Below are 27,145 nucleotides of genomic sequence, written 5' to 3' on the forward strand. Positions count from 1 at the left end.
AATCTGAGCAGGTCCCGCCCATAAACCAGACCCAATCGTGGGTCAATCACAGCTGTCAATCATGACGTTACACTCCTGTTTTATAGTATCAAATAACTAATTGAACTGATCAGAAAAATTAACATTTGAACAAACACTGGTGTGTTATGAACTACCTAAAATGACCCAAACCATCTTAAAAATATATTTGACGTGTACTACTTTGATTTGTTAGTTTGGTCCATGTCCCATTCGCTAACATGGAGGGTGCGAGATTTGTGATGTATACTGCAGCCAGATGTTGTTGATGTGATAGTTAGCAAAACTGGCTATAGCTGCTTGGTTAAACACGATACAGCGGTACAAAAGCACCAAAATGAAAGAGTTTTTTTTGTGTCCAATCAGAAACTCATGTGCATGCACTTTAACTATCATGAACACACTCAATAAAATCTGTTTTAAATTAAATCACTGGTGCTAAGAATGTAATGTAAAAAATAATTCCTCTCTAAAATATGTCATTTTATTTATAATATTTTATTTTATTATTTTCTCTACAACCATCTGGCGACTCCAGGAAATTATCTTGCAACTCCCATGGGGTGTCGGACCCCCTCAGGTTGGGAACCACTGCATTAAACAATGTGTCCTTCATCAGTCTCCCTGCCTGACAAAGCTCTTAAGGACCATTTCAATTCATTATAACTTGGCTCTTACATTCAGAACTTTGGCCATTCTTGCTATTGGTTATGAAAACATTGTACACAACAAAGCATGGCTGGGAGGACTGCAAAACTGCTGCACTAAAGTCTGATGGGGTGAGATACAAAAGGATTCAGTATCAGACAAGCCAAACATTTCAGAATAAACCTGACATATTGGTCATAATCCCTCACTACAGAGGAATGTGCAGATGTATTGTTCCTAGTGTTTGAAGCGACCTTTCTAATGGTGACTGGTCACTGTCACTGTCCAGGTGTGTGGAGGTGTTAAAGTGAAGCAGGGTTTGAACTTCTTTCTCAAGCTGTCCCTTTTCATTCTTAACAAAACTGAGTTGCATCACCTTTCATGTCTGCAACCCAAGTGCAACACCACAAATGCTTTCAAGGAGAGACTGCCCAAAAAGTTTGAGATTCATTGCAGCAAGACTACAAAGAAACACAAGAGGCAAAGTGCTCTTAGAGACAGATCAGGGAGCCAGGAGGAGGCTATGAGAGCAGGCTTTTTGCACTGACTTTGAGTGGAGTCATTCAGGACAGGTATGATACATGTTTGCCTTTAAGACTCATTGTACAACCTAATTTTGTTTCATCTGTGGGTTTGTTTAAATCCTATATGATCGTCTAAGTGCTTCAGTTTCACAAAAACAAGTTCTAATGAATTTAACAGAAGTATATAACATTAAAAAACTGCAGTTATTCTCTGTTGACCACCATATGGAAAAATCCAGTCATAAACAATTCAAAATACATGAGGCCCAGCCTGTGTCTTATCCAGTAAAGAAGGAAATCTCTCAAACACACAGAAATGTAACTGAGAGTGTGTCAAGTCCCTCCCCGGTCCCCCGCTGGAGCAAAGACTCATGGGAAGACCAGGATAACAGCCAATCCCTAAAGGAAGTGAGGAAATGACTCCTCGCCAATCTCAGGGCTGACTGAGGTTACTACAGGGCTGCTGGGCCATCGCCATGGTACCCTGCTATCAGGGGACACCTGGCCAATTGCATTCAGGGATGTTAAGTGTAAACATCTTACACTGCAGTACAGAAGCATGTTGCCTTTTACAGAAGCATGGGGGTCACTGTGCAGACAGGGATGATTGGAGGGATGGTGCGACATATTCTACATATGTAAAAAGAAAAATGGCATTTTGATTTGTGACCACAATATTTCTTACATATAATTTGTCAATTAGTGTTCATATGTATTACATTTACACCGATTAGCCACAGCATTAAAACCAGTTACCTCTCTTAATGTTGCATGGACTTAAATATAAAATACAAAGAAAAAATGTTAATTTAAAATAGATTTAGTAACACAGGGTCATTAATAATATACACTGTGACATAGTGATATTATCATTTGAAACTCTTGCATATGGTGATTAAATACAGCTGAAGGATTAGCTACATTTTCCCTTGCAGACTGAGAAACTTCTACAAGTCCTGGGCTTATTAAAAGTTTGAAAACCTCAAGAGGTTAACAGAAGTACAATGTGGTCAAGTTTAAAACATTTTCTCATACAGTGCTTTCAGACTGCCGGCAGCTCAATCAACAGCTCACCAAGAGTCTGTTTGGTCTCTGACAAACGTTTGGCAGGAACTGACCATCAGCAGCCAGGTTTCCCCGCCCACTTCTTTTCCTACAAACGTTACAATAATTCTGTGAGTAAACATAACGCCTTGATACACAATGAACAGTTGATGTCTGCCATCAAGGGATTCCCTCAGCTACAAATATACAGTGTTGGGCAGTGGCGTCAATCACTACAATTATTAGCATTAGTAGCGTGGTGCTAACCTTGCTGTGAGCTGTTTTCAATAGCTTTTGAGTAGCGACGCTCTTCTATTGAATAAGCAGCAGCCTGTGTATCTGTTTGACAGACACTTACGTTGATCACTGACATATCACTGAAGTTGGTTGAGTCTTAAAATAAATGTTGGTATTAACTTAGCTTACATTTCTCTGGGGTTAGCATCAGTGTAGTGAAGCTTCATTTGATGATGAGTAACTGGTAGCTTGGCTATATTCATCTATACATTGATATTGTGTGTGTGTATGTTAACCTCACCTGGTCAGTAGATGACCAGGTAGTTGTTTCACTTAGTACCAACTATAACGAGTTTAAACTTCACATACACTACACAAGATGCCACGTAATCCTAGTTCTTTAGTTTGAATGTGACGAAAACATAGCTCCTTGGACTTTCTCTGCTGTTGTCTATCCAGTTAGCTCCGACGCTAATACACGTTAGCAAAGCAGTGTAGAGAACATTCAGCTAGCAGCTTCTAATTTTTAGCCAGTTAAAACTAGTTAAATCAGTTAAACCGTGGTTGTTATCACTAATTAATGTCAATACTGTGAGTAACTTGATGACAGGCCTAAATGAAACTTGGTATTTTGTGTGCTCTCTACCTGCTGCTGTGAGAACTTTGAGAGGGAAGAACCTCCACTCTGTAACACCACTGTACAACCACCGCTGTGTCTCTTTAGCTCCAACAACTTCAACTGAGTCAGACGTCTTCTTTCTAGCAGATCACTGTGAGTGGTGACATTCTCCCAACTGAACTTTCATTCATATCACATCAATAATTTAAGCTTATAAACTTTTTTTTTTTTTTTTGAACAACAGCCTTCAGTTCAAGAAGCTCATGAGTCCCCAGCTCTGTTATTTCAATGTGTCAGACACAGGCTATTTCATCAATATTTCAGCAACATAAATCAGGCTGATACCCAATGCTAAAGGACTTGGATCAAGACAGGGGCCAAAGAAACCTGATTGGGACATCCCTGATCCACCAAGTCATAACATTACTGACAGGTCAATACAACATAACCAGACTGTCACAAAATTATTAACATCATATATTCTGTGCTGAATGGGTGTTTTTGATGTGATGTTAACGATGCTGCAACCATGAAGTCAACCCATGTGTGAATTTAGCATTACACATTAGAATTTTCTCCTGGTTATTAATAAAGTAAAAGCACAAAAGCTAATAAATTACAAAAAAAGTAAAAAGGATAACCTTACTTTGTTACTTTGTTACTGTCACTCCCTAATTATACTGTGTATTTATATGTCAGACAGAGAGGGAGAATGAAGAAGTATTGTGAGATGATAACACTAAAAGATGCTGGGGCCATGTTCACACACACATTAGCGTAGCGTGATCGTTAGCAAAGCGAGGATACCGAAACAGAAGGCCCCACCAAATAACAGACGTCGATAGTGGTTGAATCGTACCTGAAGCCACAGGGCCTCACCAACACAGCCCTGTGCGTTTTTTTTTCCAAATATCTCTGTCCCAGTTCAGAGGGAATACTGACTGTAATGTCTGGTGAATAATGTGGGGAATACTGACTGTAACGACACAGATTGTATGTTATAAATGGGGCCAATAATGTGGGATTCCTTGGAGAATCAGATGTGCTCCAGCTGACTTACTCTGTAATCCCACCTCACTCTCTGATCCAACTTACACACACTCCAACACACACATATAGTGCACGCAGATAGAACATAAACAAGCTTTATCCTTTGATCATCATGTGGCAGAAAAAAAAGGACATTACAGGCGAGAGGAGTCAACAGAAATGCACAGAAAACTCGCATTTCAACATGCAAATAAGCCAGCGGGACGGAGACGCTCACATAACATCAAAGAGTGGGAACGACAAAGTCTGTTTCAAGTAATGTTGGCGATTCAAGTCTATATTAACAACCACTAATCAAATAAGTAGACTTTACACACACACACACACACACACACACTCACACACACACACACACACACAGCAGTGAAGGAAAGATGACTGAGCTGAGCCATTATAAAGAAGCGCTCCTGACCAACCCACCAAGCATCCAGTCCCCGCTAATTGGAGCGGAGATGGGAAGCATCATTTCAGCAAAAGCTAACCTCTAACCACCTGCATTATGAGCATGATGTTACTTAGCGAGCTTGAGAAGGGATAGAGGCGCTCCATGATTGGCACTTTTGATAGGAATATAGACGTAAAGATGTTGGCATCACTAAAGCTTAAAGTAATTTTCCTAATGTAGATTTACATATAAAAGTAAAAGGTAAGTGTATGGTCATTTAATCCATTGCATCCATTCACATTGCTTTATCATCACAATCAGTTAAAAAGCACCACATGTTAACCGCTGTCTCTTACTGCAGTGCTGCTTGGGATTTCTCTTCTAAAGATTGTACACAGTCCCTCTGACTTCTTACCAATCCAGTTTTAATGTAACTAATGATTCAACTGGAGCTCATCCAACTGCAACATAAAGCTCCAACAGCTTGTCCCCCAGCACTGTCTGTTCAAAAATTGAATATGTAGGGCTGCAACAAACAATTATTTTCATTGTCGATTACTTTCTCAACTGATCGATTCATTGTCCAGTCTACACAAGAAAAAATTCACAGAGCTGATTGTGAGATTTGTTTCTCACTGGTCTTGCTTGAAAAAATGACAGGTAGGATTAATCAATTACCAAAATAGTAGTTGATCGACTAATCGATTCATAGTAAATGGACTGCACATACAGTCAGCTATATAGCGTTTTATAGTCTTATTCACATCAGGGGCAATTTGAGGCTCAGTATCTTGCCGAAGGACACTTCAGAATGCAGACGGGAGGAGCTGGGAATCGAACCACCGACCTTACGAACAGTGGACGACCCGCTCTACCTCCTGAGCCAAAATCAATTAATTAACTAATCATTTTAACTTTATTAATATGAGTTCGCAGAGTTCTTACTTTTCACAACTCAAGGTGACCGATATGATCCCTCTTATTTTTTGTTTGTGTGCCACGAAAACATTTAGCTAGCCTTTAAGGTGCTCTACGGCATCCATTGTGCACTATCTTCCGTTAATCACTGCTTAGCTTGCTGTAGCTCTTCAAGGGCAAAAACACTGTAGAGAAGAAGAACCTGAACTTGGTCAAAACCAACATTTCCTTTACTTTTTGTGTCAAGTTTAGCTTTGCTGAACTTTGGTGCAAATCGTCATGACCATGCTGGTCTCTGAGGGAAAGGACAGCAGAAAGGAGGCTATTGCAGGTCATTATCACCATCCATATTTACAGTGTACAACCCTTTTTATTGTATAAACTCATCCACAATGAGGCATGATGTGTTGACAGTTTTGAGACAAATAGCTAGTTCTCTTGAATAATCTGTACTGGAAATGAATTATGTCTGACTATGACTAGCATGTACGGCTAACCAGCTAGCGCCACCTAGCAGTGAGAGTGAACACAAGCTTCCGGCAGCACCTATTTCACAAGGATTTACTGATGAACATCACTGTGCAGCACATCGTCTGGACCTTTCAATAAACTGCTGAATAACATTAATTAACATGTGACCAAAAAACAACAGACTCAAATGATAGACACAACTGACTGAAAATTACACAAGCCTGAATCTTGGTGGTTACTTATCTCATTTGTCGGCCTATGTCTACATTTGTAATAATGAATCACAGTGTCTGATCAGAGTCCAGATACAATCAAGAAGTTCAAGTGAAACATGTCACAGACACACACACACACACATACACACACACACACGATGGAAGTCATTCCTCCAGACAAGCAGCCTGGCAGGAAAGGTAACTGTGAGACACACTGAGCGCCTGAATCCAGCCTAAGCCAGCAATGCTACGACGGAGGACCACAACATCAGCTAGTCTCTAATGATTCAACAGGATCTGGACTGGACTTATCAGACTGATCGTGTCCATCTTCACAGCAGAAGCTAGTGTTGTACACTGATAGACGAGGGCTGTGTGTGTTAAACAGGAGACAAAGTCACTCAGAAGGTAGAGAAGAAACCTATTTTCAGTGACACCAAACCTCCTAAATATAAAACTAGAAATCTAAATGAGGCGACTGTCCAACACCATCCCACTTAGATTATTATACAAATTGCATAATGATGGCTTGAGTCACAATTTCAAAACATAGTAACCAGAACACGAGTTTGTCTTTTATACTGTTGACTCATCCAAGGTGTAAAACAGACTCCACAGCAAAACATGAATGTGAGGCAAAACAACAGACTGCCAGCTCTCGGAGGTTGTTATGGGCCACTGAAGTGACAGTAAAGTGACGTAAAGGCAAATATTAGCAATGAACTTTAAACTTATTTTAGGACCAGTTTTTTAACTTCCTGTCTGACTAGTGTTGCCACTCACCGGACGTCGTTTTGCTGCGGAGGTTTCTTCTGCCCGACCAGGTTTACCGTTCTTGCTTGGATAGGCTTCTCTTCTCTGAAACACAAAGTTAGAAAAGCACAACATCTTACTCTGAACTTTTGTTGGCGTTCTTGTATTTTTGCATTTGGTTCATTTATATAATTTCAAACTCCCTGTTTGCAATGAATGGTTAGCTAACAGACTTAACAAGACTTGCTTGAAATGTTTTTTTAGAGGTTGCTGAAAACGCCTTGCGGCAGCTGTGGAACTGCAGGGGGGGGGGGGGGGGGGGGGGTCCTGTGGATAATGTGTGCCACTTGTACAGGAGTCAGGGGCTGGGTGAGGGTGTCTGATGATTAAAGACCCGAAACACCCTGTGACCCCAAGTTCATCACTGAAGACACATCCGAAGTAGCACCAGGTGTGCTTTTGTTTTTTTGAACAGACTTCACCTGTCAATATTGTAAAACTTAATGGGTGAAGGATTCATAAAAAGTCTGACGTCATTCCTGTAACTATCACAACACTTGTCTGAACTCAGATCAGATCATCAGGATCCAGACTGAGGTTTGCCCTGGGTTCATTTTGCCATGCTTGGATTTCGTGTCAGTATCTACTAGCTTTCAAATGTGAATATTTGTCTTCTTATCCTCAGAAAACCTCATGTTTTGATATTATTTACTGCCATTATTCCAGACTGAAGCTTGAATTTTTGAGTCTCAGCTCAGCTATTTTGCGTCGAATGATAGTGCAATCACTCACAAACCAAACTTTAAAAATAAAGCTAATGTTTTAAATACAAACTGAACTGATAAAGACTGTTCATTTAGACACTCAGGATACCTTTAGGGCTCTGATGACAGGCCTCAGACAACAGTGGCATGCTTTCAATATGTCCACTGACACATTCGCAGTGTGATTCAAAACCATCTCATCCATAAACATGAACAGTGGGCTCTGATCACTCTGATCACAGAGGGAACTCTGAAGAGAGAAATCCCCGCCAACACCCACGCTGTCTAAAACAGAACACGTCTTTTTATCGTCAATACTGTGGATACCCCTCTCATTATCAGACACTTTTGTCACATTAAAAATGGCAATAGCTCTTTGTTCCTCAAAGATACAAAACCATCTTCTGTTGTACTGACTCTATAAGTGATTCTACAGTGGTGACTGAGGCATATTTGACAACCTCGGGTTTTACCGTAACCTAAAATCAGGCATGCTTTTTTTTTTTTTTGGTAACAAATTTTCAAATTTCTGGATGTGTTTGTTTTGTGGATGTATTTTAGGTGTCCACTGATTTCCATTCACTTCTATATGTTGTGAAAATACAGACTTACTTGAGTTGTGTAAATCAGTGAACATCATGTGAGCATTATTTTTCAGTATTACACTATTGTTACATGGGAATGCAGATGAAGAGCAAACCGGTTTGCCCTGCGTTAGCTTAAAATAATAATGTTACTTGGATGGATTACACACAAGCCGATCCCAGAGATGACTGGGATCATAACATGTAATAAAAGTTAAAACATTAACAATATGGTTTACACAATGGTAAGTTGTAATGTCAGATTCCACTCTTGAATGTAAGAAAAAAAGCCTGACTTTTCTAAGACACTTCACAACCCTCTGGAAACTATCACACTGTGGAGCTTTTTCCGCACACTGATATCTCGCATTTTCTAGAAATCAGATTGAATGCATCACAGGTAGATCAGCACAGCTAAAAATGAACACTTAAAAACACCTTGCAAAGAATCTGAAACTGTTCAGCACATCTTGCATTTTAGCAGAGAAAAAAAAAAACTATTGTACCACGCACCTACGGAACATTTTTACAGTGGATGTGCAGTATATGTGTGTTATGTGTTTCCTGTTTCTATCCTCGAGGTGAAGGCAGTGACATATTGTAGCTCTCAGTGGAATTAAAATACACTAAGTGACACATTTGATCATACACATCATCCAACTATTGGCAGAGAGCACAGCTGCTTTTAGCCCTCAGCTATGCTTTGCATGAATACGTACATGGAGTGAGCATTAAGGAGGATATCCTACTGGCTAAAGTACCAATCATTTTTTTACATGCACATGCTTTGGGTATTTGTAGTGACTGATTGACTTAACAGTGAATTTCTATGGTTGAATACAGCGATGCTCTTAACTGCATGGATGCTCTGTTACATTGCCCATAGGGAGACAGGCTGCACTGTAATATGTTCCTATACTTTACTTTTCCATTCACAATGTATAATTGGGATTTATGCACAGGACTGTAGCAGAGTTTGTTTACAGTTTACCCATCTTTCTTTCTGTGAGTGAAAATCATACTTATGAATTAATGACAGGACGTCATTGTTTATCTACACTTTATTTAACATTACATCACTGCTGGTATGGCTGTATACCCTCAGGTAGGTCTGCATACATATACTATGATCCTATACACTTTAATAGCAAGAAAACTGACGGTGAGTATACCTTAAACTGCTCAGAAGAGGAGTGTGTTCTCTACCTCTCTGCATTACAACCCACACGACCCTACTGCTAGTACACTCACCGTGCATGTATTAGTCAAGCTGTGCAGCTTTTCTGTGTAGGATTGCAATCGTAAAGACACACACACACACACACACACACACACACACACACACACACACACACACACAGCTTTCCTGTGGCAGTGATGAGAGGAAACGGTGCTGAAGCCAATATAGGTTAAGACATGTATGTGCTGACAGCCTGCCTTATTTGCAGCCGCTACAGTATGACACGACTGAATCCACGACTCCTAATACATTAGCCTATACTGAAAATGATGCATAGCCACTTAGAGCCGGAGTTATATATTGGACATTTCCTTCTTTAGATGCAATGAATCGATCTTCCATTCCAGTGCTGGGCTATCAGTCCGCGCAGAGGGCTTAAAATAGAACAGGGACGTAAAGCTTGAGGAGTGCCTTGCTTAGGTGGGTCGCTCTCTATCTTTCTAGCTGCCAATGTATGCACGCAGTTTCATGCAGACCAGGCAGAAAATGAGAGAAAGGCAGCGTTTCCACTTCATACATTTTTCTGGTCCTGGAGGAAAGGGGGTGGATGTGGGTTGATTTCTGCAGCGATCGCAGTGACAAATGAATCTGGAGGAGACTTTTCTCCATGCATGTATATGGTGGTGGTATGGAGGAGGAGGCAGAGGTGGATGCACACAGTGAATGTAAGTCACTCCTGATTCAAAATGACATTACACAGGCACCTTTTCCTCCCCTGTTATAGGCCTACTGGTTCTATAACAGCCTGTGTGATGTCTGTTGCAAGAGCACTGGCCTACATACAGTGCATAAGGCTGGGAAAGGCTCAACCGCACCCCTGAGCTGAGAACAGCAGCTGTTGAGATGGATGCTGCACAGATAAAAGCCAGCAGGGAGGGTTTTACTTTTACTATTCTCAACGCCGGGCTTCAGTGAGCCTCCTGCAATTTCCTGCTGCATCCATCAATGAAATGTTTCAGGTGAAGTCCAGATACTCTCCACTTGACTCAGGCATTGGTGTGAATGGTTGTGATGATATGCAGACAAGTGCAGATGAGAAATTAGTTCTTATTTTACATCTGAGTGGAGTGTGATGTTGCTGATAAAGGGGCATGGTGACACACCTTCATCCTCCCACGATTCTCTTCTTCCTTCCTCCGGAGCAAAGTTAACCCTCACCCACCACTCGCAGAGTCTCTCCTGGGAGCAGTGAGAATCTGCAAACTGGACGCAAACCTGGTCTAAACTGGCCCGTGCATGTTTTCTCTTGCACAGAGCTGAAGCCTTGATGAGCTTGTGAGTGAGAGAGTGAGTGAGTGAGTGAGTTGTGTGTGGAGGGACCTGCAGGATGTACACACACACACACACACACACACACACACACACACACATGCATGCATGGTCAGATACAGTGGAGCAGAGAAAAAGTCCTGATGCTGAAACATGTCATCCATAGGAGCTGGATGGTCTTCTGAACGGAAATAGCCCAGGCCCAGTCTCTCTCTCTCACACACACTCACACTCACTCACACACACACACACACACAAACACTATCTTTCTCTTCTCTCTCTCTCTCTTACTTTAACATGGCCTCCTCCTTCGCCTCCTCCTCCCGTTGCCGAGCCAGCACAGCCATGATGATCTTCCTCTCCTCCTCCGTCAGATGGCTCAGGTCCGGCTCCGGGATGGCCGCGGCGACGGGTGGGCGCGGGCCGCCCCGAGGGCCCACCGAGGCGAACATCTTCCCCACCACCACCACCACCTTCCCTTCCTCCCTCCCTCCTCTTCCTCCTCCTCCTCCTCGCCTCGGTCGGGATCACGGATAGAAAACCCGCTGGCGGAGCCCACGGATCACGACATGGCCCACGGACAAAGCGGCGGTTGGAGCGACTGATGCGGAGTTCCCATGGCGGTGGCGGGGGGCACCCAGGGCGGCGGCGGCGGCAGCGGCGGCGGCGGCAGCAGCAGCAGTGTCGGTGCTAGCTGTGGTGGAAGTAGCGGTGATGGTGGTCCCGGTTGCCGTTTTCAGCCTCTGCTTCTCCCTCTTGCTGCTCCGCTGTCTTCTCCCCCCACCCCCCTCCCACCGCCCGCCCGCCCACCTCTCCCCTCCACCACCTCCGTTTTACGGGGAGCCCATATCACCGGCGCTCGGTCGGGATGATAGTACGCGGGAGGGGGATCTCGCTTCCTTTCTCAGGCCAAGCAGAGAGAGGAGGTCCCTGGAGACGGCTCAGGTCGCCGCTCGGTCCGGTGGGCTTCTCCGTGTGGCTGCAGGGCGAGGCGGCGACTTCTTGTTTTCCAGCGCCGCCGCTGATGCTGATGCTGATGCTGCTGTCAGGGAGACGGAACCGTCAATGGGACCGCAGCCCCTGAAGCGCGCTCACTTCTCTTGTGGCGGGAGCGCGCAGCCCTCATTTGAGAATGGGGGGCTCCACTCACCGTTAAGATGCGCGCTCACGCCAGCCTATAGCACACACAGGAAATAATGGGTTCCTCTGGGGTGCATTGTGGGTTTTGTAGGACCATAGCCAAATGACAGGGACGTTTAGAATAAGTGTCAAACAAGAATTCCTTTAATATTTAATTAACCTCATGACGGTCGGTTAGATATCCCTTAATTTTACCTAAATTATATAGCCTATTATATTATAAATATATGATTGTGATATAGCAAAGATAATATTGCATGGCTACCCCTTAATTTGCACGTTTTCCAAACGACTCACCCAAAATTTAGGGTAAATTATAAGATAGGCCATCAGTAGCTACTACATTAAGGGTTTTTAATGTATGGATGGATTAAGGGTAGACCTATTTAAGGCCTGACCAGATAACATGAAAACTATCCCAGACTTTACTTCATGAAATATTTAGACCCTTAGATTACAGATTAAGGGATTTCTATTTCATTTTTAAATCTAGCTACTAAATAACATCACACCTATCACTTAATTTAAAGGCCCTTACTTTTTCAATTTAAGGTTCAACTTCAGGGGTTTGCCTGAAAATCTGGATTTATTAATGGATAAATAAATAGATCATAATGTATTACGGGGTATTAATTGGTTTTCTATCTGATTTAAGGGGTTTTAATGAGGCAAATATCAAATATTGATCAAATAACTCAAAATACATCCCTAAATTTCCACATTAGTTAAAAAGTTAAGGTGAAAATTTCAAATTCAGGGATGACTTGTCCCCCCTTAAAGCCTCTTCAAACCATTGAGATAATCAATTATAATGCAATCCATTGATTTATCCTGTGAAATCCCCTTATATTCTCATTGAAATGTCTTTAAATTATTATTTATTAGTTAAAATTACATTATTACTTATAGATAAATTAATGGAACTGTAAGATATTTAATGAAGGTATTCCCTTTCACAGTGACCCTAGAGTCATTATCACTTCCCAACCATTATTTAAGTTTATCAAGGTGTAATAGAGCAAATATCTTTGCAATAAACTAATAACTGGTAAATATGCAGTGTACAAGATAATAAAATATTTAGGAAATAATGAATGTAATTCTAAAGAACCATTTTCTAGTATTGTATGAAACCTTTTACAGTAAGAGTGTACGGACTCTCCTCCTCCTCCTCCTCCTCCTCCTCCCTCCCACCAATCATTGCGTGTTAGAATGACGCTCATCCCCCTTTTTTTGTCCTTCCTCCCACCCTTCCTCCCTCTCTTTCCCTCCATCGCTTCCTTCTGTCCTTCCTCCTTATCCATCCTTCCAACAGTTCCCAGCATGCACATGCACACACACACACACACACACACACACACACACACACACACACACACACACACACAATATGAAAGCAGCCAGATGTTTACCACAGTCATGCACACATAGGATGACATTTACAGCATGTGAGTGTACAACATTTTAATCACAGGCTGTGGCAAAGTATAAATCACACATACAGTACTGCATAAGACAGGATAATTTATTAAGTCTGGTCATGATGGTCTAAATTTGGAAACAGGTTTACTTTATTAGACTATTCTTAGCAACAAATGTAGATTTATTAAAACCCGATTTCTGAGCTGCTAAAATTATTAATTGTTGGCTATGGCTTCATTTACAGTTTGACAAGTTATCATACAGCTAATAAAAAGTTAGATGGGGAAAATATACTTAGAGGAGCAGGAGCTGCAAGTTGCATCAAGAAAAAAGATAACCATGGCTTAGACCAAATGCTTCATCATCATCATCATCATCATCACCATCATCATCATCATCATCATCATCATCATTATCTTATAACTCATCCAAACCAAAACAAAGCTAATTATTTTCCTCAACATTACTGCCAGCATGCAAGTGTTTGACTTATTCAACTTTCATCCACATATCTCACTTTTCAAGTAGGTAGGCTGAAGAAGAGTTCACCCACCCCACCCCCCTCCTCACACACACACACACACACGGTGGTTGCTTGCATGATGTTTAACTAAATCTGCTGTGCCTTGGGTTATATTTTACTGGATTGGCATTGATTGAAAATAAAAGTTTCGCAATTCTGACTTCATAATAAAAAAGCTTATGTTTTTACTAGTACAGAACAGTACCGTGCAAATGGGGTAACCCAGCATACTGCTACTAATACTACTAGTTTAATGACTATGACCTACGACTATTAGGAGACGTATTTTATTTTGAAAGTGTCACATCCCGGAAGTGCTATTGCTTTTCTGAGTTTTATGTCTCCTCGTTGATATTTTGGTAAGAGAAACAGAAACACCTGTTTTTTCCTTCTTATATTCATTGTATGATTAGAATTTGTGCATTTGCAGGTTTACTGTCTGTCGATGTCTTGATAGGCAAAAAAGCGTAAAATGTCCGCGTGCTGTTAAGCTGCTTGTAAATAGGTCAATGTTCAGAGTAAGTATGGTGCAGTGAGAATTTTATCAAGCGAAGGCTTTAGTAAATTGCAGAGTTTTACACGTAACGTTTGGTCGTTTTTATTCAGGGACAGGTTGCAGGGTTAGCATACTAACCTGTAGAAGCCCTGACATTCAAAACATCGTTATGTCCGCGTCTTCCTGTTGGCTTTAACATGAGGTCAGCCTTTTCTCACGTCTTCTGCACACACACACACACACACACACAATCACCCTTGATATATTTTAGATATACCCTATAACCTGTTTAATACAGCGAACTTAAGGTTAGCTTAATTTTATTTCATCACCATGGTGACAGCACTAGTGGCGCGAGACCACTAGAACTTTATGGTTTATGGCACTGGTTAATGCTTTTATCCACTAGACTGTAATCTGGTGAAACGAAACAAAGTTATTGCAGAGTTCATTTTTTAAAATAGTTGTATAATAGTGTGTGAAGCCAAACTAAAACGCTAGAAACAGTTTCAAAAGAAATTAAACAGGTAATTAAAATACTTGATAGGAAAATGTTTAGGACTCTATATGCAAGGTTCATAACGACGAGTATTTAATGTGGAGGCGGTGGAGAAGTTTTCTAACCTGGATTTAAAGGTGGTCAAATCGTATCTCCTTGAAGTTTGTTCTGTGATGCAGAGTAACTAAATGCTGCTTCTACGTATTGAGTGTGGACTCAGAAAACAGTTAGCAGACTGATAGCAGATGACGTGAAAGGCTGAGAGGACTAATACCAGTGGTGTGCAGTGACTGCGTGCAGTGCAGTGACTGTTACAGGGAAGCTACCCCCAACACCAACGTCAAAAACATAGACCATACTGAAACATACCTTTTCATGAAGAAGTTTTAGGATTATTCTTCTGAACTGATAGTAAATAAATAAATATCAAATGTGCAGAATAGAGGGAAATATCTAAAATCACTTCTGTGGTAATCTTCAAAATATTTACCATTAACTGACAATGACACACTCCAGTGACGATGCAGAATCCTGTTTTTACCTGTCTCAGTGTTGTTAACCTTCCCTGGCACATATATCATCTGGACTGTAGTTGGGAAGCACAGGGGAGATGCAGGAACTTGGATCTTGAGGAGCTGTAGCATTTATTTACTGACAAACAGCTTAAAGTGCACATTCATTCACTGCTACGTTCACAGCTACAGTGCTAACTGCTAACTAATCTCTCTCTCTCACCCGCTACGCATACAACCTATGTACTGATCTATTCCTGAAAGAAGCTGCTCTACTCCTGTAACAATATTCTATCTCAAACTTCTCAAACTTGCTGCAGATCTCACACAGAGTTAATAAATCAGTGTAATTTGCTCATTTACTGCACAACTTCAGTTTCCACATACTTGTCTGCACATGCGTATAATGCATGCAATATCATAACTGATCTCAGAACAGTTGAAGCTGAGACATAAACGTAGACACCGCCATTGGCGGCTGGATCGTACGGCAACATCGCCGCCATATTAGACTAGGCAACACTGCCCTGTAAACAAGCACAAGTGAATGAAGGAGCTGCAGTCTTTCTGGATATAAAGCACTATATTGTTTATATTTCTCAACTGATTTCCATTAATAGTTTTTATATTCGAGGGGTTTATGATCTATGTGAAGTAAAGATAAAAGTTATGTCTCCAGTTACTCAGAATCGTGATTGTTTAGGCTGTAATCACTGTTTTCCATGAGGAGGAGTGTGTATCAACTTTAGGTTTACATGAGCATTAAAGGGCTTTTTATCCTCTGTTTATTCCTATTTCTTTACAGGGCAGTCTTGCCCAGTCCAATACGGTGGCAACGTTGACATATTGCAGCAGTGGGCAGAAACTACCAATGCGGAAGTCAAGCTAGCCACCACAAGTGGGCAGTAAATTACATGATGAAAACAGGCATGAGCTCCTTTATGGGATAGAACGCTGTTCTGAGATCAGATGTAAAGAGACAAATCACTTCCACTTCAGTATCATTCTAATTCATGTCTATTTTTAGCTTTAACTGGGCAAACACTGCTTGCCTTGCTTGCCCTGACGGCACGCCACTGATTCATATGTTAAAAGACACAGAAATCGTCTCAGATGTTTATTACAGTCCATTGAATGAATGAAACTGTCATTATGTGATTTTTACGTACTTACAGACCTTTCTTCACTAAAAGATTTACCAGACTTAATTCAAACATATCTATTTTGACAGTAGAGCAGAGTAGTGCAGGACTGCTGGAAATTAAACTGCTAGAAATATCCTTTATGTCAAACGCTGCACATTTGAAACTAGTATTTACATCTTGTTTTACATCATATCTCTCCTTAGTTCCTTCTGAGGTGATTGACATGTTGCCAGTGTTGGTGGTCCATGGAGGGGCGGGTCATATCCCAAAGGAGCGGTCAGAAAAGTCCACTGCAGGGGTGTGCTCAGCAGTCCGAGCAGGGTACGCCATCCTCCAGGGAGGGGGCAGCAGCATGGATGCGGTGGTAGAGGCTGTGTCCCAGCTGGAGAATAATCCCTCCTTCAATGCAGGTTATGTCAAAACACAACACACTGTCACGTATCTTATACATACTGCATTGTTTGGGTTGCAAATGACCATGGACTTGCATTGAATTGCAATAATTCCTGCTTGCATTTACGTTCTTCTGGGAAGTCTGGGAATCTATTTATTTTAGAACAGTAAACCAGCAAGAGTTCTCTGATGCTAACAAAGCTAACATGAGCAGTGTAGAAGTGTCAGATAATATAAATCAGAATCAAACCATGAAAACTGTTACTGGACAGGAAGACGACATTTGTGGTCAAGACGTTGTCATGTCCATAGAATGAAAGAATTGAGAACAACATATTATTGAATATTTATTTATATTCTCAAAATCACTTACCATTAAATCAAAAGGTCCAAAATATTTTTACAGGTTACAGATATTGGTCCTTGGAACTCCTTCATATCCTGTTCCCAGAAACAAAACACTGTCCATACTCATAAAAATTCATTTTAAACTATGGGTAACCCAGCCCACCACTAATAGCCAGGTTGTAAGCTGTGGCTGAATCCATGTTGATTCATGTTATTTTACATTGTTAGTGTGTTAATAATGTGCTGCTGACTTTTGTCAAATAGTGGGTGATAGTGCATGTGTCATATTTGGTTTTGTCCATGGATCAATCTTTGCACCCGGAACATAACTACACAAACAAAACAACTTGTGGATCTTGGTATTGTAATCATGTTGCTTGTTGTGCACCTCAATGCAATAAAAATGTAACAGACACAGTGAACTACACAGGTGGCTTTGTTTGTGGCCATAAATTGTGTTTTGAGGTGTATTCTAAGGACAGAGGCGGATTCAGTGCCTTAGTTCAGTGGTCAGTGTGTCACTTATCAAGATTCAGGTTATTTATTCACAAGGCTAAACGGGATGCGAGGAACAAGATGGACAGACTTTCACTGGATAGAAATACTCATTTAGTAAATATATCCAAAATATGAAAAAGTCAGCAGTATCTTGCTCTTGAGATTTCTGCCAGTGTAGCAGACAAAACTCTGGCAGTTTGGGCAAAGTGAAACTTTAATAACTAATTTGCATAACTAATAAGAAACATGTATGAATGTTTTCATGTTCTTCATGTTCTTGATAATCTTGAATTAAAGTCAGCTTGCCTTATTTTAGCCTGTGTTGTTTCTGGATGATAAGAATGCAGTCTGTTTAAGTGATTGGAGAAGGGTGTTAATTTTTTTTCAGCTTCCAAAAAGGGGGATAACAAAAATGTTGAACATGGCATTAAAAAATGAAAGTATGACATCAGTATTAGCAGTTCCTAAAAGTGTTAACTAACTGGCTCCACCATCAGGCCAAAGTTTGCGCTTAAATCTCTATAACCAATGGACAGATCGCTGTGAAATGTATGAATCACTCACACACCAAATGTCACCTCTGTACACAAAAGACTATTTGTTCCCAGAGGCGAGATCTCATGGAGCTGTTTTTCAAATCATATTTTAGGGTGTGGGTCAGTGCTGAATGTCAAAGGAGAGGTGGAGATGGATGCCATTGTGATGGATGGGAAAACATTGGGAAGCGGTGCAGTGTCTGCGGTACGCAGCATAGCCAACCCTGTGCAGCTAGCAAGACTGGTTATGGACAAGGTGTGTATGCGTTAAGGACTGATGAGACATGAGTGTGCAGATAAAGCTTAACACACTCAGATACAGTCATCTATCTGTGTAGCTGCAACATCTCAGAATTTTAACAAAAAGATAAACACAGATCTACATCACAGCTTTGTTAATGCCAGCAGTCTTTATAGGTTTCAGAGTAAACATAAGTGTGTTGTGTGTGTCCTAAGAATGAAAATAATGTATCATGTACCCCGTAGAAATAAAGGAAGAACCATAGTTATGGCTGCAGTATAGTTTGCACAGTGACTTTCAAATACAAAAAGGTTTTGTAATTGTTTAGAGATGCATTTTATAGATGTGAACTTTGACCTCTGTTTCAGACAAGTCATGCTTGTCTGACAGCAGAAGGTGCCACTCAGTTTGCTTCAGCCATGGGTGTCCCTACAGTCCCCCAAGAGTCCCTCATCACTGAGTACTCCCGTATGCGCTGGAAGAAGAACTTGGCACCCGATGCCAACCCTGTGGAGTGCCAAATGTGAGACATAGCATCATTTTAAGCTTATTAGCATACGTTCCAGTAATGATGCGTTCCTTAAGAAAGGAAATAGACTGAGATATGAGTCCTTGCAGACACTTCTCAAACCACTCCTGCTGCATAATCCACTTCTGGTGCTGATGCAGGTTTAGTGAATGTGAATTTGAGCATGAATCAACCCTGTGATAGACTGGCAGCCTGTCCAGGGTGTACCCCGCCTAATGTCAGCTGGGATCGGCTCCAGCCCCCTAGCGTCCCTCAAAGGATAAGTGGGTAAAGCTAATGGATGGATGGACACTTTCCATTTGGCTAAGGTGGCTCCTCGCTTCCCTCAGTCATGCCTCTTAGCTTCTCTCAGTGGGGATACAAGAGAGAGAGGTGACAGAGATACATGAGGCTGGTACAACTGTATTTACCAAAGAGCACCTCCTCAATCTCTCCTGCATCATTTTGAGGAAGCAGCAATTACTTGAACAGAAATAATTTCTTTTACTGTCTCATTAGATCAGCTGACCAATCACTGAACAGTTCCCATTGAAGCTTTGCTGTCTGGTACAAAAAAACTTGGATGAGGTTTAGGAAGCGAGCACACAGAGTACTTTGAGAGGAATCTATGGATGTTTTGACAGGTTTTTCTGCTGTGACTCTGGGTCATCATTGGAATTCATTGTTACCGCTGTGAGTCCCAAATGTTTACAGCTGCGCCCTCTGCAGAAGAGCAAGATGCAAACTGTTCAGAGACATGTTTCAAGCCTACAGGCAGGGAAGACCTCATACTGTTCCTCTAACCTGGGTTTAGTTTGCTGTAACCAGGTCACTGTATGAAACAGGTTTTTTGTGTAGCAGTCTTCACAATAACATTAAGTCATTCAAATGTCATTCTGTTGTTCCTTCATGTTTTTTTGTGTAGGGGGAAGATGGGCACAGTTGGAGCTGTAGCAGTGGATAGTGATGGCAATATAGCCTGTGCAACCTCCACTGGTGGAATGCTGAACAAGATGGAGGGAAGGGTGGGGGACACCCCCTGCATAGGTCAGTCTTCACACATGTATTTTGGAATTTTATGCCTTTTAATGAAATGTTTTGAAAGAGAGAGAGAAAGACCAGTTGGAATTTCAGTCTAACAAGAAAAGTTGAAAGTCCCTTTAAGACTCATTGTTCCTGCAGTCTGTTGGCCTGTGACCAGGAGAAGTTTGACACGTGTGGTTAGTCAGTAAACAAACTTGGTTAATAATTGACAATGAGTTTTGTCTTTTCTAAAAACAAACTCTGCTGACACACATTGCAATGTGCAACCTTTAATTCTTATATAGAGAAAAAATTAAAACCATGATTTCAGAGCCTCAGCACTGAGTGGTTTATACTAATAACCTAATGTTCCTGAGGAATGTGCCAGAACCCAAAGTGTAATTTGAGAGGATCAGTATATATTGGTGTAACAGGGTCTAAATTATCTTTGTTGTTGTTTTCTACTCATGTTTAGTAAACATCAGCGTATTTTGAGAATGTATTTTGGCCATGTCAGCCCTGTTTAATCTGTTACTATCAGTAAATGACTGATTAGACTGTCATGAGTCAGAGGAAGGTTTACAGCCAAGCAGCAACCTCCGGGGCTGAAAGATGAAGCCAACACTGAAGTGCCAGAAACTGACCAATGACCAATGTCCTCCAATGACCACTTGAGGCTGGCTCCAAGAGAAAGTCTATCCCCAAATGTCCAACTTTACGGCAGAAATAAACCTAATTTCCTCCTTCATAACAACTCTATGGGGGCGTGGCCACTTTGAGAGACAGGTGGGCGAGCGATGCTTGCCACAAACCAGCATGCACCGAAGTCTCGGCTCCACACATGCCCCACCTCTTAGCCTGTTTTTGGATTAGCTGGGAATTAAGGTGGAGTCAGACACTGCCAAGATGGCGATGGAGGAGCAGCTCACTCTGAACTTCAAAACCGCTCTTCAGAAACCTGTGGGTGACGTCACAGAGGCCACGTCTGCCTTTATTTACAGTCTATGATCACAGCCTCTCTCTCTTAAACAGATGTCTGAAATCACAAACCAATGCTCTCAAGTTGGCAAAATTATACAACAACAAGTTGAAACAGTTTAATGTGGAACAACTGCTCATTTTCACATAAGACACAAACTTACAGAGCATAGAAACAAAGCAGTTTGCTTCTTTGCATCAGTCGTTTTTACAGACTGGAATCTCTTTTTTATGCTTCATAATTTCTGTAAATTCTAGTTAAAATGTGAACTTCTCCTCTTCCATAATAATTGTGTCACTTGAACTGGAATATTTGAAAATTCAAATAATTTGACATGATTAAAATACAACTGAGATCGGGGCAATAGAGTGTCAATCTTTGCTTAATTTTGTTAATGCATGCAGTATATCTCAAGAAAATATTATCTGAAGCATTACTCTTCCATCTAGTGAAATGGATATGTAACAGCATTCTCACACAAGTGCTGCTGGAATCCCTCGTAAACAAGAAGAGAGTAACAGATTACATTCATTTGCATTCATAAGCAAAATGCTGCTGTAAATACTTAAACTGCGCTAACTCATCACTATTTGTGTATTAACAATGGGTCAAATATGGAATGTGAAAGTTGTCACTTGTACAAACAATCCCAGAGAATTATTACCTAAGCTCCACTCAGCTCTGTAGAGCATTGTAGTGTCTTTCATGTTATTTAGGTTGACTGTTTACTCATCAACCTCATTCCTAGCTGCAGCAGGCAGCTGTTTCTGGCTCAGATAAACCCACTGTACACTACCTGCCCAGCACCAAACAGCAGACAGACAAAGTTAGCAGCTAGCTGGTGAGAATGGCAGTGCATTTACTGTAGCAGCTTAAGAGACAGATATATTCTTCAGGAGCTGGTGGCGACCAAACCAGAGCTACAAAGAGTGAACATTGGACTTACATTCTTCATGTGGCCAGAAAACATCCAACTCACAAATTAGTTTGAAAGTTGCGAACAGCAACACATTACCAACATGTTCATTTCATGTGGTAATACTGTAAGACTGTGTTAATAGGTTGTTTCTGCTCTGTTTCTAGCTCACTTGTTTTTCCCCACAAAATGTTTCAAATTGAGTTTATATCAGAAGTTAAACAATTCAAACAAATAAACAGTTTCTGTCACTCATGGGTAATGTGATGTTTTTTTGTGTGTGTGTGTGTGTGTGCACTCATGTTAGGGTGTGGGGGTTATGCTGACAACAAGATCGGAGCAGTATCAACAACAGGCCACGGAGAAGCCATCATGAAAGTTACTCTGGCAAGAGTCATCCTGTTCCACATGGAGCAAGGTAACACGCACCTTTTTCCTCCTCACAGTGAATACAAGTGAGTATACAGATGTGGAGATGATGGAGATGTAGTAGACTAAGAGTCACAATAAGAAAGAAGCATTTCATCCATCATGAACATGATTTGATGGTTGCTCCCAGATTTGATTGAGTTCACTGAAGTTCAAAAGTACAGAGGATGTGGCTAACTGAGTCTGACTGACTCAGTTCATCTTGATGAACGTTTCATCTTCTTTCCTCTTCTCTTCTCTCAGGTCAGTCAGTAGAGGCAGCCAGTGACTTGGGCTTGGCCTACATGAAGTCCAGAGTGGATGGGCTGGGTGGGGTGGTGACAGTGGACCCTCAGGGCCACTGGGCAGCTCGCTTCTCAAGCCTGCAAATGTCCTGGGGTGCAGCCCAGAAAGACACCCTGCACTATGGCCTATACACTGGGGAACACTTCACACAGAGGATCGATGTCCCACACTGACAGGAAATACACAACATACAGTATGTGCTAATGGAAAAAAGAAATAATTGAAACTGAGGATACTGATACGACTTAAAACTAATGAAAACGAAATTTAAGAAATCATTAGAATGAATTCAGTTTGAGGTGTTCTGGTAGCCATTCATTAAATTCATTAAAGCACTCTACATAGAGGATACATGAGGAAGAGTGGTGAGAACACACCTTAGATCCTTAAAGTCTCAAAGACATTGACAGACTGTAGAGATGAGACTTCCTGCTAAAGTCAGGTCATTGTTTGAAGCCAGATGAGGCTGAGCACTGACAACGAGAGCTGTGTCACTGTGGGGTCTGGCTGTCATGAACTCAGGAGGATTTATAATCAAATGACCTGTTTATCAGAGACCTAATCAACGCTAGCCAATCTAAAGTAAGGGTTATTGAATTTCACATTTTTGCCTAAAAGTAGAATTTTGTTAAAATGTCATGTATGATTTTATGTATATATATTTTTTATATAACATAGAAAGTTTCAAATCAATCACTAAATAAAAATATTTTGTTTGACAGAAATCTGACTTTTATGATTCATAATTTGAGCAATAGAAAATCTGCATTTTTTGTATTTCTTAGCCGATCATATTTTAAATGAACAGCCAGTTTTGCTGATGTGTTTCTAAAACTTACTACTATAAACTAATATGTAACTGCATAGAAACTTTTAACTCATCAATAAATGCTTCTATTGAATGTCTCTTTTGATTTAAATTTTCATTTTTGTCTTGTGAAATGAAACACTTATAAACTTTGTATTTCAGAGAGAACAACTATTTGAGCCTCTGTATTATCACAGAAAATGCATGTGATTTTTTTCTGTAGTATAGTTTAGTAGTGTTGTAGTGTAGTGATGAAACATCGCTACACAGTTTGAATCTGAGCCAGTATCAGTTAAGTGTTGCTCATCAAATGATTGTTAATGCTGAAGCTTTGTTTAAGGATAACACTGATGATGACAATAAATTCCTTTAATCACTGAACATTGTGTGTTTCAAGCTTCATTTACCCATAAAGTCTGTGAGTGGAGATGCGCTGATGTGTGAGGCTCTGGCTGTATGTGTGAGCCTTTGGGCTCCACTAGATGGTGCTGTTTTAATACAAATCAACACTGAACACTGAAAGAAAATTAAAATGATCCAAAATGATAGTACAAAGAAATTTGAACAAAATAGATTTTCAGATCATCAGATACAGTCAATGAAAGTATAGATAAATGACAAATAGATTAAACTGTCTGTGTGTGTATGTGTGTGTGTGTGTGTGTGTGTGTGTGCGTGCGTGCGTGCGTGCGTGCGTGCGTGTCTTTTCTTCATCATGAAAGTTACTGTGGCTAATGATTGTATATAAAGATACACATAACCTTATTTAGAAGACATGGACTAGACTTATTCACACACACTGATGGTGAGTGTAGAGAGAGAGCGAGAGTAACTGAACTCAATTTAATCAAATGTCAGTGATTTTTAATCTAGCTGGGGAATCCAGAAAACACTCTCTGGAGGCAGATAAAACAACTGAACATACAGCTCCCAGTTCTCAGACAAATCAATAGAAATCTGTGCTTCCTCTGCCTCTGCTAAAAGATCAGTGAAATTTGACGCTCTCCTCCCCCACCTTTGTCTCTCCTCTGCCATGTTTGCATTTTCATGTTTACACAACACACACTTTCTTAGATGTGCAAACACTACCTCTCTTGACCCCCACTGAATCCTTCAGTGATATAAACAAATATTCCTCAACACATTTTCTATACAGTGAGATCCAAAAATCTGAAACCACTGTCCCATTTATTTGAATGGGAACATTGTGTTTCATGCCTCATTTGCCCATGAAATCTGTGTGTTGAAGTGAACTGATATGTGTGTTTAAGCCTTGACTGTATGTATTAACTCTATAGACTGACTAGAGGGCGCTTTTTCAGAAAATATTAACTAAAAATGCAAATGTTCCATGCCTTTTTTGACAGATTTTAGTTCTCTTGCGAACTTTTGTCCATTTGTCCATTGTCCATCCCTTAAGAGCATTTAAAAAATATACATAGGTGGATCTTATTTGGATATCTTTTAAAGGAGCTATTTGTAAGTTTTGCCAATGCTACATAGCTAACATTAGCATTAACAGCTATTTACTTAGAAGAAATGTTGAGAGTTCAGCATCAAACTTCATTCCTTTGCTGTCTCCATCAGTTGAAAGCAACACCAATGTTAACTCTTGTCTCTATCACGTCTTTTCTTCTAATGAAGTTACCATGCTAATCAGCTAGCCCCAGTTAGCCTCATCTCTGTGGCCTCCAATCTGCCCGAGGACGTAGCGTTGCTAAGAAGGCATATTATAACCTATTATAAACACTACGATGGCTGAAGCTATTGTCAAGCGACAATCAACACCACCTGCTGCAAGCAAGAAACCAGGTTCAGTGGAAGTGAAAACTTACAAATAGAACCTTTAATGTGATACACAATGAAAAGTCAGTGAATTGTTGTAGTACAGTACACACTACTATTTTGAAGCAGCACTAATCAATATTTGTATATGAACAATGGGTCAGTAGACCATGTGTAATGTCAAACATGTCACTTGTAGTGAAGACAGTTATCACCAATCTGCAGTTGCATTCATCTCTACTGAGCGTTTTAGAGTTTTAACTTCATTGTTTTGGTTGTACAGCTGCAACTTTACTATTGTGGTTTACATAAACCTTATTTTCAGCCACAGGGGGAGCTGTTTTAAGTGAAAAGGCTCTGATAAACCCACTGTACACTACCTATCCAGCACTAGCACAAGTTAGCAACTAGCTGTCGGACATAGCTGAGCATTCCTGGCAAAAGAGCCTGATGTGTTCTTCGCGATTTGGTGGAGACCAAAACAGAGCTAAAAGGAGAGTGAATACTGGAGTAACATCGTCAGGTTGTCCGAAATATGACTCAGAATGAATGGTAATGTTCATCTGTCTTGGCTAGATCTGTAAATCGGCAACCATTGGCTAACATGCTCACTATATCAGCTTTATAACAGACACTCATTTGGCTGTGTCCACCTAGCTAAAATTAATGCAGTCTAATACAACAGGTCTGCAATAAATCCTCCGTCATCAAGGTTCAGTTTTTGTTGAAACACTGCATTATGAGCCTAAAACATTTTGGACAAAACGGTACGAACAGCTGTCAGTATAACACAATTCAGTTCAACAGCTCCAAAAACTGCAGCCTCTAAAAGGACAGACAGTTGTGTCACCTTGTGTTTACAGATTATTCTACTGTAAACACAAACATATAAATTAATACTGCCTTAAAGGTAAAGGTGTAATTACTAGCTTCAATAGACCAGTGACAGATTGAGAAGACCTTGCTTCAGTCAGATCCTGATTGATTTCCATAATCTAGTCCTGCTTACCAACCTTACAACCATCAGCATCGACCTTTCACTCAGCAGGCCCACCAGCAACACTGATGATGGCTCTGTTCCAGTGAGGTGTGCTGACGAGTTAGCATGCATTGGGAACCGAGGCTGTGGAACTGGCACAGCAGAATGAAATACAGCCAATAGTAATACTGTTAGTTGCGTCACTGTCACCATGAGAAACAAATTCTGCCCTCAGGGACTCTCTCAAACAACACGCTCCTCATCGTGTGCACGGCTGCAGGACTGGTCCACTGTGTGAGATGTTTTCATGAGTCTGCAGTCCTGCAGACTTTGCCTGATGGTTTAGCTCCCAATTCATCATGTTGCAATAATAAACAAGACAAAGAATCTACCACTAAACACAAAGTAGAGGTGAAGCTGATGGAAATGTCACTAGTGTTGCAGGTATTTGGTCATAAAAAAAAAGTATCAGACGTGTTAAAATTCTGACCAGATGATGGTGTTATGGCGTAGGATTCATCCTGAGGGGATCATGAGTTTGTGTACTAAATCTCATTACAATTCATCTAATAGTTTTCAAGAACTTTTATACAAAATTTCACAGCAATTGCTTTAACACTTTCTGAGATATGTCAGTCTTGACCGAAGTAGTAGATTGACTGACCAACAGACTGATATTGCCATCCCTAGAGCCACTAGCATGGCTAAAACAAAACCAAGCAACAGTGGAAGTGACTAGCAAGAACATGTTAAGGCTGCATGTACATTATCTAAAGGTGAGCACTGTGTGTACGGTGATGATCACTTCCTGAATCGTTTTGATCCTGTCTGATCCAACTGTATCTAGGTGTAAAATGGTAGTGGGTTATCCTCTGTAGGTGGCACATCCCCCCACTGCTTTGAGTGTCAACTCTCTTACCTTATCCACACGTCCTTACAGT

General features: G+C 40.9%; 2 protein-coding genes across 2 annotated transcripts in view; one reads left to right on the plus strand and one right to left on the minus strand.

Moving 5' to 3' along the window:
- LOC111220678 (regulating synaptic membrane exocytosis protein 1-like) overlaps positions 1 to 11,191 on the minus strand; it is a 105,457-nt gene extending 94,266 nt beyond the window's left edge. Inside the window, exons 1-2 of the mRNA XM_022743851.1 lie at positions 11,031 to 11,191; positions 6,913 to 6,987 (exon numbers count right to left, since the gene is read on the minus strand). Of these exons, the coding sequence (XP_022599572.1) occupies positions 6,913 to 6,987; positions 11,031 to 11,191 (236 nt within the window). The remainder of the gene's footprint in view (positions 1 to 6,912; positions 6,988 to 11,030) is intronic.
- A 2,941-nt stretch (positions 11,192 to 14,132) lies between these two features.
- Positions 14,133 to 23,795, plus strand: asrgl1 (asparaginase like 1). The gene is made up of 7 exons (XM_022743831.1): positions 14,133 to 14,183; positions 16,680 to 16,886; positions 18,365 to 18,507; positions 18,861 to 19,015; positions 19,926 to 20,047; positions 22,226 to 22,336; positions 22,591 to 23,795. The coding sequence occupies exons 2-7, from the start codon at positions 16,700 to 16,702 to the stop codon at positions 22,803 to 22,805; spliced, it is 933 nt and encodes a 310-aa protein (XP_022599552.1). The 5' UTR covers positions 14,133 to 14,183; positions 16,680 to 16,699; the 3' UTR covers positions 22,806 to 23,795.
- The last annotated feature ends 3,350 nt before the right edge of the window (positions 23,796 to 27,145 follow it).

This window comes from Seriola dumerili, unplaced genomic scaffold (genome assembly GCF_002260705.1).
Source record: "Seriola dumerili isolate Sdu_G_001 unplaced genomic scaffold, Sdu_1.0 BDQW01000073.1, whole genome shotgun sequence".
Taxonomy (NCBI): Eukaryota; Metazoa; Chordata; class Actinopteri; order Carangiformes; family Carangidae; genus Seriola; species Seriola dumerili.

Bases quoted from the DNA above. Each gene is read 5' to 3' on its own strand.
- asrgl1 (XM_022743831.1), top strand. From the start codon at position 16,700: ATGTTGCCAGTGTTGGTGGTCCATGGAGGGGCGGGTCATATCCCAAAG. The intron at 16,887-18,364 runs GTTATGTCAAAA...ATCATATTTTAG, and splicing joins TAATCCCTCCTTCAATGCAG to GGTGTGGGTCAGTGCTGAAT. The intron at 20,048-22,225 runs GTCAGTCTTCAC...CACTCATGTTAG, and splicing joins GGGGGACACCCCCTGCATAG to GGTGTGGGGGTTATGCTGAC.